This window comes from Sapajus apella, unplaced genomic scaffold, assembly GCF_009761245.1.
Source record: "Sapajus apella isolate SASKATOON/1434 unplaced genomic scaffold, GSC_monkey_1.0 scaffold111, whole genome shotgun sequence".
Taxonomy (NCBI): domain Eukaryota; kingdom Metazoa; phylum Chordata; class Mammalia; order Primates; family Cebidae; genus Sapajus; species Sapajus apella.
Genome location: NW_022437051.1, coordinates 191557 through 205740, shown reverse-complemented (window position 1 = coordinate 205740; position 14184 = coordinate 191557). Strand labels below are relative to the sequence as shown.

The window sequence follows — 14184 nt, the reverse complement described above, 5'->3', positions numbered from 1 at the left end:
GCCACAGACTGAAAAAAAATATTTGCAGAAACATATTTGAATGACAAATTTTATCCAGAATATACCAATACAGCCAGTGCTCGACTTACAACCACGATTGGTTCAGACAGACCAGTCGTAACACGATTTGGTCGTAAGTTGAGTAGGCTATACGCACGTGGAGATGGTAGTGCTGCCAGAAGCTGGTCCGCAGTGTCGTACGCCCAGCTGGGAAACGTTTGTGCTGCCAGACGCGTAGCAGTCGTGGCTAGCGATTGTGGTCGTAAAGTCGAATGGTCGTAAGTTGCATAGGTCGTAAGTTGATCAACACCTGTAGTCTTAAAACGTAATAAGAAACAACCCAATTAAAAAGTGAACTAAAGACTGTAATGGGCATTTCACCAAATAAAATATAGAAATAATACAAAATAAGCATATGTAATGATGCTCTACATAATATGTCCTTAGGGAAATTCAGTAATGAGCTAACGCTGCACATCTAGTGGGATGACCAAAAGCAAGAACATGGTCACCTACTTTAATCACATAGTCCCTATCACATAATTAGTGGGCACTGTGGGTTTTAACTCTGCAAGCTTGGTGTGTAAAGAATTCCACATAGATAAGGATATAGTGACTAGAAGTATTTATTTATTTATTTATGAGACAGTCTCTGTTGCCCAGGCTTGGAGTGCAGGGGCACAAATAACGAAACAACTCAAATGCAGAAGATGGAAAACATCAAATGCTGTCGAGGATGTGCAGCAACAGGGCCTCTCATTCCTTGTTTGTGGCACAATCCCAGATCACTGTATCCACAAACTTCCAGGCCCAAGTGATCCTCCCTCAATCAATCTCTGGAGTAGCTGCGGCCGCAGGCATGCACCACCATGCCTGGCTGATTTGTTTTGTTTTGTAGAGATGAAGTCCCCCTTTGTTGTCTAAGCTGGTGTCAGGCTCCTGGGATCAAGTGATCCTCCTATGTTGGTATCCCAAAGTACTGGAAGTACAGGCATGAGGCACTGCACCCAGCCTGGAAGTCTTTTAATAGGATGATTTCAATGTAACTGTTTCCTCATCTGCTCTACTCAGCTAAGTCTCCCTCTCAGCCCAAGGGAGAGAACTTCAGCTCAGCCCCATCCAGGATGACTGCAGACTACTCAGCGCCACCGCCATTCTCCAGATGCAGGTCAAGGAGGAAGGAACCCTGAAGTCTGGCAGTGGGCACCCACAGCAACCTTGAAACCCTCCAAACGGCACCCACCATCCGTGCCCCTGTCTGAGCTGTAGCTGCTACCAGCATTGGACACACAGGCAAATATGGCCGAGGAACGCAAACCTCCCGCTTCCCCTCTGGGCCTACGCAACATGGACTGCGGTGAGACGCCGCTGCTGCGCTGCAGTCAGTCGGTCCGCCCCCTGTCTGCACCCGGAGCCCAGCTCTCTGCACTCGAGCCAAGGAAGAGCCTGGCCTAGGGTGGGAGGGTGTGCGCCACATGGCGACCCCCGGGCTGCAACCCCGACCCTGCCGGCGCCACCAACAGCGCGGATCCTTGGGCCAGAAGCCTCCATGGCGCCTAGGTCAGGGGGAGGGTCAGCGCAGGAGGGCGGGAACCGACGCTCAGCGCCACCCCGGAGGCTGCAGGGTGCCCAGCGCCGGGGCCCAGCTCCTGGATCGCGGGTCGAGGAGGGGGCAGGGGCGGCTCTGTGAAGCGCGCTGTGTGGCAGGGCGTCCCCCACGTTCCGCTCCAGGGAGCCTCACCAGCACCGCAGCGCCTCAGCGGCAGGCGCCACCTGCACGCGGTGCCCTTCGGAGCGGCCAGGGCGGTTTCCCGCCTCGCGCGTCTCCTCAGCCCGCGGCGCTGCGCATGCGCCGCTGTCTAACGTCTCCGCAACGAATTTCTCACAGGAGAGGCCTGTGTGTCCCAGGGCTTGGCCAGACCGAGAGTCCTGCTGCTGTGGGCCGGGTGCGGGGACTGCAGAAGGGCGAGGGCGAGCGGCTGGGGCTGGGGAAGGGCGAGCGGGAGGCCGGGCTCTCACCAGCGGGCGGCCGCAGCCATGGAGAGGCTCTCGGCAGCCGCTGTCCGGGGCGTGTTGGACCCGCCACGTCCGAGCCCCTTCAGTCAGCTGGTCTACACCAGCAACGACTCTTATGCGATCCACCATGGGGATCTCAGGAAGATCCACAAAGCTGCCTGGCAGGGCCAAGACCGGAAGCTGCAGAAGATGATGAAGAAGAAGAAGACAATGGACCTGAACATAAGAGACGTGAAGAAGAGGTACCAGGCCCTGCCCGAGCCCGCGCTGCAGGAGGAGGTGGCGGCTGTGGGAGGATCGCCCCTTCAGAGTGCGGGGCTGGGGGCCTGGGCACCAGGGGAGCAGCTGGAGGAGTGGGGGGCGGCGGTCCTGGGCCCTGGGGTCTGGGCCTTCGTCCTGGGCAGGGGTCCCCCAGGCCGGGGGTGAGGGCGCCCTGCAGGGCGGAGGGCCCAGGCCACCTTGAAATCAGCCCCAAACTTTAGCTGCTTTCCCTTCACTCCCACTTCCCATCACAGAGCTCTGTCTAGAGAATTTTAAAGTGATCTAACTCACAAAATTAAGTACACACAGTACAGGTTTTAAAAGATAATGTTAGATACTTTATGGAAGAGTGCAAAATGAAATAATTCCGATAATATATGAACTTCTTGGCAAAAAATTCTTTGGATAAAGTCCAATATCCATTTTGATATCAATAAATGTCTATGTAAAGATGTACTTTGCTGAGGGACCTTAGAAGGAAACTTTGAGTTGGGAAGATGATTTCTGTTTTTCTCAAGGTGTAAGCTTTTCATCACTTTTACACAAAACAAATAAAGTTAGCAATGTTTTGACATTTTTTTAATTGCACATGCTGTCTTTTACTATTGTGATGACATTTTAAAAACTTGTAATGGAGTAGAAAATCTTGCCCCTCTAGAAATGAAAATGTGCTATAAATTTGCACAAAATGGGCCGGGCGTGGTGGCTCATGCCTGTAATCCCAGCACTTTGGGTTGCTGAGGCAGGTGTATTATCTGAGGCCTGGCCCATATGGTGAAACCCTGCCTCTCCAAAACTAGAAAAATTAGACGGGCATGATGTCAGGTGCCTGTAACCCCAGACACTCTGGAGGCTGAAGAAGGAGAATCGTTTGAACCCGGAAAGCAGAGGCGGATGTTGCAGTGACAGAGATTCCGCCACTGCACTCCAGCCTGGGTGACAGATTGAAACACTCTCTCAAAAAAAAAAAAAAAAATCACAAATTGTTTGCTAACAGCTGAAAAGACAGCTACATGAATCCAATAGAACACACAATCCATAAACACCAAATGTATGAAATGACTGCCCTTTGGAGAAAACTAGATGTTTATGCCACAAAATAAGCTCCTGATGGAATATAAATTAAAAGGTGTTAATATACAAACTGAGAAAAGTACCAGAAGATAACATAAATGCTTATTTACACAGGTATCTTTTTATGTTGACAACTAAGAAGCTCAGAAGCAAGCACTCTGAAGGTTAATTTAGCAAAACAAAAATTAAATCACCCTGAATATGAGAAAAAATAAAAGGCAGCATACACGTAAAATATTTACTACACATGTATGCGCATGTGTGAATACATATTAGATTTAAAATTCTTCATTTTATAGAAAATTCACTCAACAAAAAACCCTCTGATTTAAAAGTGGGCATTAAATTAGAGATCTAAATTGCATATCTAAAAAAGTACTTTGCTTCTAATTTAAAATTAGGCAAATTACTTAAGATCTGCAGGCAACCCATGCACACAGGGGACAGTATTGTTTTCCTGGTTAGAGAAGGCATTTAAGTTAAAAGAGGAATCAATATTGTTTTCTATTCATAAAGTTTGTGACGATAAAGAGCAATGATATTTATACTGCTCCTTAAAGTTTAAGTTGCAGATGATGTTTCAAATAGATAATTTGATGGTAAGTACCATATTAAAAAATTATATATGCCCATTAGTGATCAATTCAATTATACTGAAATATTTTTAGAAAATAATGAAACATACAATTTCTTTTCTGAGCACGGCTTAAAATCTCAATGTATTAAGAAGAATTCATAGATTGGCTCTTATGAATACATTTCAGTGAATTTATAGCATGGGATAATATGTGAACACTGAAGTAGAAAAACATACACAAATATGTTGATATTTAAAAATGTATTTTGGTGTTCAAATGAGAGTAAAGCTCAGTTTGATTATACATACACACAGACTATATGTATTACATGTATGTATATTGTGTTATCTGAAATTATGTGCAAAATATAAAATTTGTTATTGAGGGCATTTGTTTTAATATAAAATGTAATTTCTTTGTATTATCTTTGATTTCTGCGTTGAGAAAACAATCATAATTGTACCATTTTACTTAAAATGTTGTCTTTGTTAAGTAGTAGTAATAATTATAATATCTACCAATTACTGAACTGTTGCATGTGCTAGGAACTCTTTGAAATACTTTGCATAGATTCTCATTGAGGCATTATCGTGATGTCCCGTGAGATAACTGCTGTATTCGTTCTCACTTTATTGATGAGAAGATTGAGGCACAGAAAGGCTAAGTAATAGCTAGTAAGTGAAAGACCTTAAAGTAATATTCAATCCCAAGTTGGACTGAATCCAAAGGCCAAGTTCCTTCTATTCAAATAGGCCACTCTTGGATTAATGTATTGAGTTATAAGATCGAATGAACATTGTACTTTCTGCAGCAGAAAATTAAATATTTGTTTTGAAGGCAGAGAAAGAGCATGGTATTTAATGTTTACAATTACATAAATCACTGTATGTTTTGAGATAGTGGACTAAAATTTCTTAAAAGGTCCTCTCACTCTCTTAGGACTGCTCTCCACTTGGCCTGTGCCTACGGCCATGAGAAAGTAGTAACATTACTGGTAGACATGAAGTGCTTGCTTGACATCTGTGACGGCGAAAACAGGACACCTCTGATGAAGGTAAATAGTAGCCAGTGCTTTCAGCAGGAGATGGATTTGGTTTAAATACATAGAACGAAAATTGACTTATCTCATTGAAATACAGCTAGTTTGTGAAACCGGAGAAATATTTATTTTGATTTCCTATAATTTAAAATTTTCTTCTTGCTTTAATACTAACAGGCTCTACAATGCCGGAGGGAAGCTTGTGCAAACATTCTGATAGATTCTGGTGCTGATCCAACTATCGTAGATGTGTATGGCAACACGGCTCTCCACTATGCAGTTTACAGTGAGAGTTTGTCAATGGTGGCAAAACTGCTGTCCCATGGTGCAGACATTGAAGTGAAAAACAAGGTAGACATTAACCAATGATATTTTCAAAATATTTGAAATCCATTTGTTTTAACATTAACATATGTAAGTGCTTTTATATTTAAAGGTTGAAACTGCTTGAATGAAAATAGTTTGAAAGAATTGTCTATGTATTCTTTGAGTTTATATTATGAATGTGGTGACTTTAAAAAAATAAAAAATAAAAAAAATAAGAATTGTCTAAGATTTTACTTTAAACATTAATATTTTTACAAGAACTATTAGAGAGTGTGGCTTTTCTGTGCACTTATTATAAACGTTTGAATTCATTAAAGGTAAAACTTTTTAGAGTATTCTTCCCCATCCAAGTTGTTTTTTCTTTCCAATTAGTGTAAAACTACAGGAAAGCAAAATTTGACTGGATAAATTGAGTCAACATGTAAAATTTAGGAGACATGCAGAAATCTGAATTTCCTCTTAAAGGTTTGAATCTGGTGTCTCTTGTGCCCATATGACTGTTTGGTATGCTATGAAGAGGTTCTAGCTTTACACAAAGCATATGTTTTCCAGTTTGCTACTGTGCCCACCTAGGTACATGATGTACTCAAGTTACCTCTTCTGCCTCTATCAATATTTCAGGTATCAATTCCTCTCTCATAATATATTTTGTTAAAGATTTCAAGGTATTCAAGACAGTTGATAGGTGTTTGTAATATATAGTTTATATTCTACGTTACTTCATTAATAATGCTGTTGACTTCTAGAATTTAGATTTCTAAACAAAGATTTTTCTTTATATAAACCATAAACCATAAACAATTATCTTTAACTTGAATGCCTTTAAGCCTTTTTAGATCAATCATGTTTATATTTGCATAGGTTATGCATTTTGCAGAAAATATTATATCTTTCTTCTCAGAATTGTCCCTTAAAACTCAAGTGATTCAGTGGCTTCTATTATGCTAATTCATATGGATGAGTTAGAACTTTCATTAATGAGCCATTTTATTCATATTTCTGATATTTTGCCAAAAAATAAGTAGCAATTATAATACAAGCCAGAATAAAAATGGATTATTGCATTTAAGAAGTAGATATGCATTAGGATCCTAGGATTATCATTAGAATTGAGAACAAACTTTTATACTGAATTTCTAATAGCTGAGATAAAATTCTATTGTCTTGTAATACAAGAAATTCCATGAACCATTTAATAATAAGCAATCAAAATTCATTTGAAGCCGATCTCTTTTAATTAGAGCCCACTTCCTTAGTGACTCATTTAGAGCAGGAGTGCCTGACATTGGCATCTGGGATCTTGGGATCATTGATCAAAGAGAATCAAGTGAGTTTGTATCACCCAGAGGAGACCTCCATTTCTCTTGGGAAGCTTTCAAAACTGGATTCTTGAAATTCTAATTTGTCAAATGTTAATGTTTGCCAAAAATATATATATTGTCAAATAAGGGGTAGGCAAATTTCAAGTCATTTCTTGAATAATGGATATTTAATTCACAGTTTTATGATATTTCTTGAACTTAGATAATGTTGAAATCTGTTGAGGTACAGTGCTTCTGGCAAGCTAATTATTCCTTGGAATACAGTTTAAGAAACACTGCTCTGCAAGTGATAATTTAGATTACTAATTTAATTTTAAAAAACCAAAGTCTTTACTACTATGTCTTAGTGTTTAAGGCTATAGAGATAAAAGATACAGCCCCACACCCTCAAGAAACTCTTGGTTTAAATGGGAGAAAATCATTACAATATAATGTTTTTTGAGATATTCAGAGTTAATGTGGTGATGCAGAGGCTGAATGTTTCCAAGGGAAGGGGCAGTGGATGGGAAAGCACAGAAAAGGGAGAAGTAGGAACTGCTATTGATTTATTTCCTATTTTATGTGTTTAAGCTCATAGGATATTATATAAGGTATTCAGTTCAGCTGAGAAATATGCAATTTCATGAATTATAAATTGTTTTTACTGTTTTGCAGGCTGGCCTCACACCACTTTTACTGGCCATAACAAAAAGAAGTGAGCAAATTGTGGAATTTTTACTGACAAAAAATGCAAATGCAAATGCAGTTAATAACGTTACATGGTATAGTAGTTCTTCTTTTTTTTTAATTAAAAACAGTTGAGTAGTGTTCTAGAGTAATTACTCTCAAGTCAGAAATATTACATTGATAATATTTACTTAAAATTATTATAGTGAAAAATATCAACACAAAGTATCAGGAAGAAAAGTAATTATTTGGACTGACCAAAATAAGGAACAGCATATAGTAGGATTTATCTTCTCTTATTATATTGGCTGATTCTTATTTGTAATCTGATGTTTTTGGTTGCATTATCTTCTATTAGCTAAAGTGGTTCAGTATTAGTTTTAAAAAGTATGAACTTTTCTGGTTTTTAATTTAACATTGAATGATTAACACTTTCATAATATTTTTCCAACTTCTGTTTTTATACACTTTTTTAAAAAATGCAATATCTGTTGGGCATGGTAGCTCTTACCTGTTATCCCAGCAGTTTGGGAGGCCAAGGTGGGTAGATCATTTGAAGCCAGGAGTTTGAGGCCAGCCTAGCCAACACGGTGAATTCCCATCTCTACGAAAAATACAAAAGTCAGCTGGACATGGTGGCACATGCTTGTAGTCCCACCTACTCGGGAGGTTGAGGCAGGAGAATAGCTTAAACCCAGGAGGCAGAGGTTGCAGTGAGCTGAGATTGTACCGTTGCATTCCAGCCTGGGTAACAGAGCAAGACTCTGTCTCAAAAAAAAAGAAAAGCAATATCAATCAAAAGTAGGAGTTTAAAATCATTTTGTCTTTAGGATGACTGTTTGCTTTAAGTTGTTTTCTTTGAAGAATGTTAATGTTAGGTTATCCCTACATGGCTATTCATTGGTATCACCAGATACTGTGAATTTATGATTATTCCCCTTTTTTATTCATAGTGTATTTTTATTTTTAATTTGTATGGGTACAGGGAAAAATACAGGTATTTTAAATTTGTATGGGTACAATTAAACAATTTGTTTAATTAAACAATTTGTTTAATTGGATTAACATTTTAGTTAATGAAGATAATCCACAGGCGAGTGATGAAGACAAAAGGGATAGACTTTTGATTCACACAAGACTAGGTTTAATTTCCTCACTTGAAAGGTGTGAACTTGCAAACATTACTTAATACCAAGTATGATTTTCTATATGAAAAGGAGAACATGTCCTTTAAGGACCATTGTGTAGAAATAACATTATGAATATCAACATCATTTAACTCACTGTCTCATACATTCTTATCAGCATCATTAACTGAACATATTATGACTACTACTGATATCATTATCCCTAATACTGTTTTAAGCCTTCAGATTGCTTTCAGTTGTCTGACTTCTAGCTGACTTTAAAGTACAAAATATTATATCAGACTAAGGAAGAATTAGATAATTCTTCACTTAAATCTGTGCCTCTTTTAGATTACTGAACAGACCTTTTTTTTTGCCCCTCAAAGCACTTTATGTTAGCCACTTCTAGTATGCCATATCCCAGTGGGACACGAATCTTTTTGCCCCTTCCTTTTAGCCTTGGTGGTGATTTACTAGGGTGAACACTTGAGCACTCACGATACTTATGTTTGTTAGTATTACGTAAATGGTTAATTCTACACTGACAGACAAATATTAAAACGGTTCTGTTCCTAATAATGAAGTTATTTCTTTGTTATTTTAGCACAGCCCTCATGCTTGCAGTATGTCATGGGTCATCAGAGATAGTCGGCAGGTTTCTTCAGCAAAATGTTGACATCTATGCTGAAGATATGCTTGGAATGACTGCAGAACGTTACGCTGTCGCTTGTGGATTTGATAAGTAAGTGTTTACATTTAAAGGCTAGGTGAAATTTCATAGTTTGTTTGAGATAATTTTTGAAAGACAGTGAGTTAGTTCATTCATAAAGAAAGTAGGCAAAAAGCTAGACTAGTTAGAAGGAGTAATGGGGCCCGGATTCTTTCTTTTAGGATTTTCAACAACTCTGTCCCTAGGGATCCTATTGCTGTCTATTTGATTTGAAGTATAATGCCTGTGTGTGGGATAAACATAGTGTCACAATTTTGATTTTTCTAATTAGTTATTTGGGTCTTGAAATGTCCACTTTAGCAGAAAACCTGAGAGTGTCACCTGGGGTCTGTCTTTCATACCTTCACCCTTGAATTTTTAAAAAGAATTTAAGGGGTTCTCTAAATCCAAGAAAAACACTCCTTTTGTACAAGTCAGAAGGCCTAGGGGAAATTGCCATTCTCTTCATTTTGTTGTTTCCATTGATCGTGTTGCTGCATTGTTGCCATTGAATCATCACCTGCAGTCTGGTAATGATTGATCTTGGTGACCAGGATGCCTTTACTAATGATCCCTCAGTCTTCATGGTGATCCATATTTGGACTTCAAAGTTATTACAGTCTTTAAAAGCTTATTACATACATTTTCTCAGCCATTGTTTCCAAAGCGCCAGCACGCTGCTCTGGCAGCTAGGACCTTTAGCTTTAGCCACACACATAGTGAGCAAATTGACCCTTCTTCTCATACTCACAAGCTGATGTGAAACCCACATCTTAGTCTTGACTTAGCCTAGACCTTCATGGTAAGTAATCCTTTGAATGGCTTTACTTCTATTTTCTCTAGTAAATATTAGTTGTGATAGTTAGAAACTGTAAGTCAGGTTGAAATAATGCTATAGGAAGAAATTAGAGACCCATTTAGTCTTTGTTACCAGATCTATATCCCTGGCCCTTTAGATCCTGTGTAGCACCATTTTGTAGATAGTGGAGGAAGGTCTCATCTTGTTCTGGAAGATTCCATGTCATCTTTCCCCAGTTGTAGTGGGTTCCAACTTGTGGTTGTCCCCTCAAGTGATCCTTTTTTCCTAAAAGTAAAAATCTCCCATGCTACGTGTATCTCTACCTCGAGTTTTAAAACTATTTTTAAAATTCTGCATTACCATGAAGCTATTCAATAGATTTCACTAAATCTCAAGTAACTTAGTTAGATTTAACAGAGCGGAGCCTCATCTGATTACTCTTCATGTACAAAAGCAGGCATTTGTGCTGGCTTCAATGGTACACAAACCAAAACTGAAACAACATCAAGAAAATCAGCATGATCCCTGCACAAGGATGACACACAAATCTGTGCAGTGTTGCATATTTCTTACAGTCCCCAAAAGGACATTTGACTACTTTCTAACTAGCTCCAAGAAAATGATGTGAGTCAAAGCAAAATGGGTAACACCCAGTACTGCAATGGTGATTTTCACACAAAAAGTATTTATGTAAGGTGATCTATGAAATGAGATGGTGGTGAGTAACACATAGGATCTTGTGTGCAATATGTTGTTACTAAGCATCTTGGAAATGAGAAAATACCAACTTTCATCTTCTTTGCAGAACTTACAAAACATAAAGGTAGGGTTTTGTCTTCCATGGCAGCTGGAAATGAACACATGACTAACAAAGATTTGTTGTTTCAGAGTTTAAGGAGGTAGATAAAGGGTAATAGTAGTCCAAGCCAGATGCTGACATCTATTAGTTTTCTCCCTTTAGTGTGATTGATGAGCTTAGTAATAGAGGATAATCAGGTTATCTACTTTAATGAATTAATATATTTATAAATAAATTTCCTTACAAATTTTAAAATAGCTTAGATGCCCTGAATTACAAGCCACAAAGAATAGAACATCTAATAACCAAAAGTATGAATTAATAACGGAAAACTGCAACATTTGAACATTGTAACCTATGAAGAAACACTTTTTTAATAATTTGTTTATTTTTTAGGGAGATAGTGTCTCCCTATGTTGCCCAGGCTCATCTTGAACTTCTGGGCTCAAGCAATCTTCCTCTTACAGTATCCCAAAGTGCTTGCATAAGGCATGAGCCACTGCACCAGGCCAATACATTGGGTTTTATTGAGAATTTAATAATAGTTTTAGCAATATGTTCAAGAACAAATTATTTCATTGCTTCGCCATTTCTTTGAGCATTTAAAACTGTTATCTTGTTAAATCTTTATAATAACCTAGTGAAATAAAGCTCTAAAATCCTTATTTTTAGACCACCTTGAGCCTAAGAGAAGCAAATTATTAAAAAAAAAATACCTGTTTGTTACTGTGCTAGGACTTATTCTGAGTTAAGGGCATTTTTTATTATGCCAAGGTAACTGTAGTTAATTTACTGAGTTATACTGCCCTCAATTCATGAGCATTTCATCTTACTTTCTTCTTTAAGCTTTCTTCTCTATGAAGCGTAATAAGTTCATAGAGGTTACAAACTCTAGGTCTATGGAATAAATAATATTGTGATGTTAGCTTTGATATTGTCTGAAATATTCTAAGAACTTAATAAACTTGGCAAATGTTTTTTTATATTACTGTTAAAATAATAATTTTATTTATTTCATTTTTATACATAGCATTCATCAACAACTTTTGGAATATATGCAAAAGATATCTAAAAATCCTCAAAATAGCAATCCAGGTAAGATTCCTGATAAAAGTACTCTTGGTGGGGGCATGATAAGATTATGAAAGTGTTGATCACAAAAGAGAAATTTAAAAAGCAATGTGTAAATAGCATGTGTTTACACATATATGTATGTGTATGTATATACATATAGCTTTGATTTTAGTTTATAATTCATTAGTTAAGAATATAGTTGTAGGTAGTTTTTAATCTCAAAAAATATTATCTGAAAAAATATTTGTTTAATTATGGTCCCTAAAATCCTATATAATATTTTTTCATAAATAAGTAAAACAATTTTTAGTTTTATATATTGAACCTGTCCTCAATTGTCAAAACAATTTAAGTTTGTTATAAAATGTATAAAACTTAGTGTGATTGATGAGCTCAAGAATAGGGGATAATCTGGTTATCCAATTTAATGAATTAATATATTTATAAATAAGTTTTATTACAAATTAGAAAATAGTTTATATGCCCTGAATTATAAGCCACAAAAAATAGAACATCTAATAACAAAAAGTAGGAATTAATAACAGAAAACTGTAACATTTGAATATTATAACCTATGAAGAAACACAGAGTAGTTATTTATTTATTTATTTACTGCAGAGACAGGGTCTCCTTATGTTGCCCAGGCTGGTCTTGAACTTCTGGAAAACTTTTGGGCTCATTTAATTTTTATAATAAATGGTTTGTATTTAGTAAACGAGAATTAATTACAGCTGAGTCTTGAGCAACATGAAAGTTAGGGCACTGATCCCCCACTCAGCTGAAAATTTGCTTTATATGAAAATCTATTTTTTTTGACTTCTCCAAAACTCTACTAATAGTGTACTATTGATCTGGAGCCTTACTGAAAGCATAAACAGTCAATTAACACACAGTTTCTATTTTATATGTACTGTATTCTTACAATAAAGTGAGCTGGAGAAAATGCTACCTAAATGTGACACAATGCGTTGTACAATATGAACTGTATGAGGACATCTTTATTATGTATTTATCAAAGGGCTGCTCTAAGTCATGTTTTGCAAGTTACAGGAGACAATGATGGAATATACCTAGTCCGGGTCTTTAAGGTGCTCAGAATACTGTAGAGCTGTCCCTATTGAATTTGTGCATTTTTTCCAACAGAATTTCCAAAAAAAAGTTTTTATCCATTTATCCATTTGTCCACGTAACAAATAACTGTCAAGTATCCTTAAGGTACTAAACATCTTTCTTGCTATTATCATTGTCACTTTTTATTATTTACTGCTTTACTAAGGTACTAAGCATTTTTCTTTTTATCGTCTTTTTATTATTATTACTTACTACGTTATTTAGTGCTTAGTCTGTGCCAGAATCCCTTCGTGAGCTTATAATGATCACTTATTATAAGCTATGTAGTCATAGCTTATAATTATCACTTATTATGTTGTTACCATATTCAGCATGTGTCAGACATTTTATATCCAAGGTGAAATATTAAAGCTTTAAAAAGCTTGGTAGTGTCAGCTGGGTGTGGTGGCTCACACCTGTAATCTCAGCACTTTGGGAGGCTAAGGCAGATGGATCACGATGTCAGGAGATCAAGACCATCTCAGCTTACACAGTTGAAACCCTGTCTCTACTAAACATATGAAAAATTAGCCAGGCTTGGTGGCATACACCTATTTGGGAGGCTGAGGCAGGAGAATCGCTTGAACCTCAGTGGTGGAAGTTGCAGTGAAGTGGAGGTTGCAGTGAGCAGAGATAGCATCACTGCATTACAGCCTGGGCAACAGAATGAGACTCCGTCTTAAACCACCCCCCCAAAAAAAAAACAAAACAATAACAAATGGGTAGAATCCAGCCAGTAGCTCACTCCTATAATTCTAGCACTTTGGGAGGTCAAGGTGGACAGACTGCTTGTGCTCAGGAGTTTGAGACCAGCCTGACTAACATGGTGAAACCCCATCCATACTACATACAAAAAATTAGCCAGGCATGGTGGTGCATGCCTGTAATCCCAGCTACTTGGGAGTCTGAGGTAGGAGAATCATTTGAACCCAGGAGATGGAGGTTGCAAGTGATGTGAGATGGCACCACTACACTCTAGCCTGGGTGACAGAGCAAGACTCCATCTCAAAAAATTTTTAAAAATCTAAAAAAAAGGAGAAAAGTAAAGTTTGATAGTATTTAAGGAAAGCGTACAAAATGAGAAGTTTTCCGTGTAAGGAATCAGAAGGATGATATTTAGCAGAAGGAAAATGTAACCTGATTGTGTGTTTGACAGAAGGAACACCTGACAAGGCTGCACCCTTGGCAGAGAAAACGCCTGATGAGGCTACACCCGTGATGGAGAGAATGCCTGAGGAGGCTGAACGTTTGGTGGAGGGAAGGCCTCATGAGACTGGATGCTC

At 38.0% G+C, this 14184-nt stretch overlaps 1 protein-coding gene and 1 non-coding gene across 2 annotated transcripts in view; both read left to right on the top strand.

Moving 5' to 3' along the window:
• Positions 1-1945: 1945 nt before the first annotated feature.
• The window catches only part of ANKRD30A (ankyrin repeat domain 30A), a 184829-nt gene continuing 172590 nt past the window's right edge, over positions 1946-14184 (top strand). Inside the window, exons 1-6 of the mRNA XM_032259736.1 lie at positions 1946-2258; positions 4869-4983; positions 5146-5319; positions 7272-7378; positions 9015-9152; positions 11748-11812. Coding sequence (XP_032115627.1) covers positions 2038-2258; positions 4869-4983; positions 5146-5319; positions 7272-7378; positions 9015-9152; positions 11748-11812 — 820 coding nt within the window. The 5' untranslated portion in view covers positions 1946-2037. The remainder of the gene's footprint in view (positions 2259-4868; positions 4984-5145; positions 5320-7271; positions 7379-9014; positions 9153-11747; positions 11813-14184) is intronic.
• On the top strand, positions 10382-10488 carry LOC116537554. The gene has a single exon (XR_004263188.1). It is a non-coding gene; the product is annotated as a U6 spliceosomal RNA (small nuclear RNA).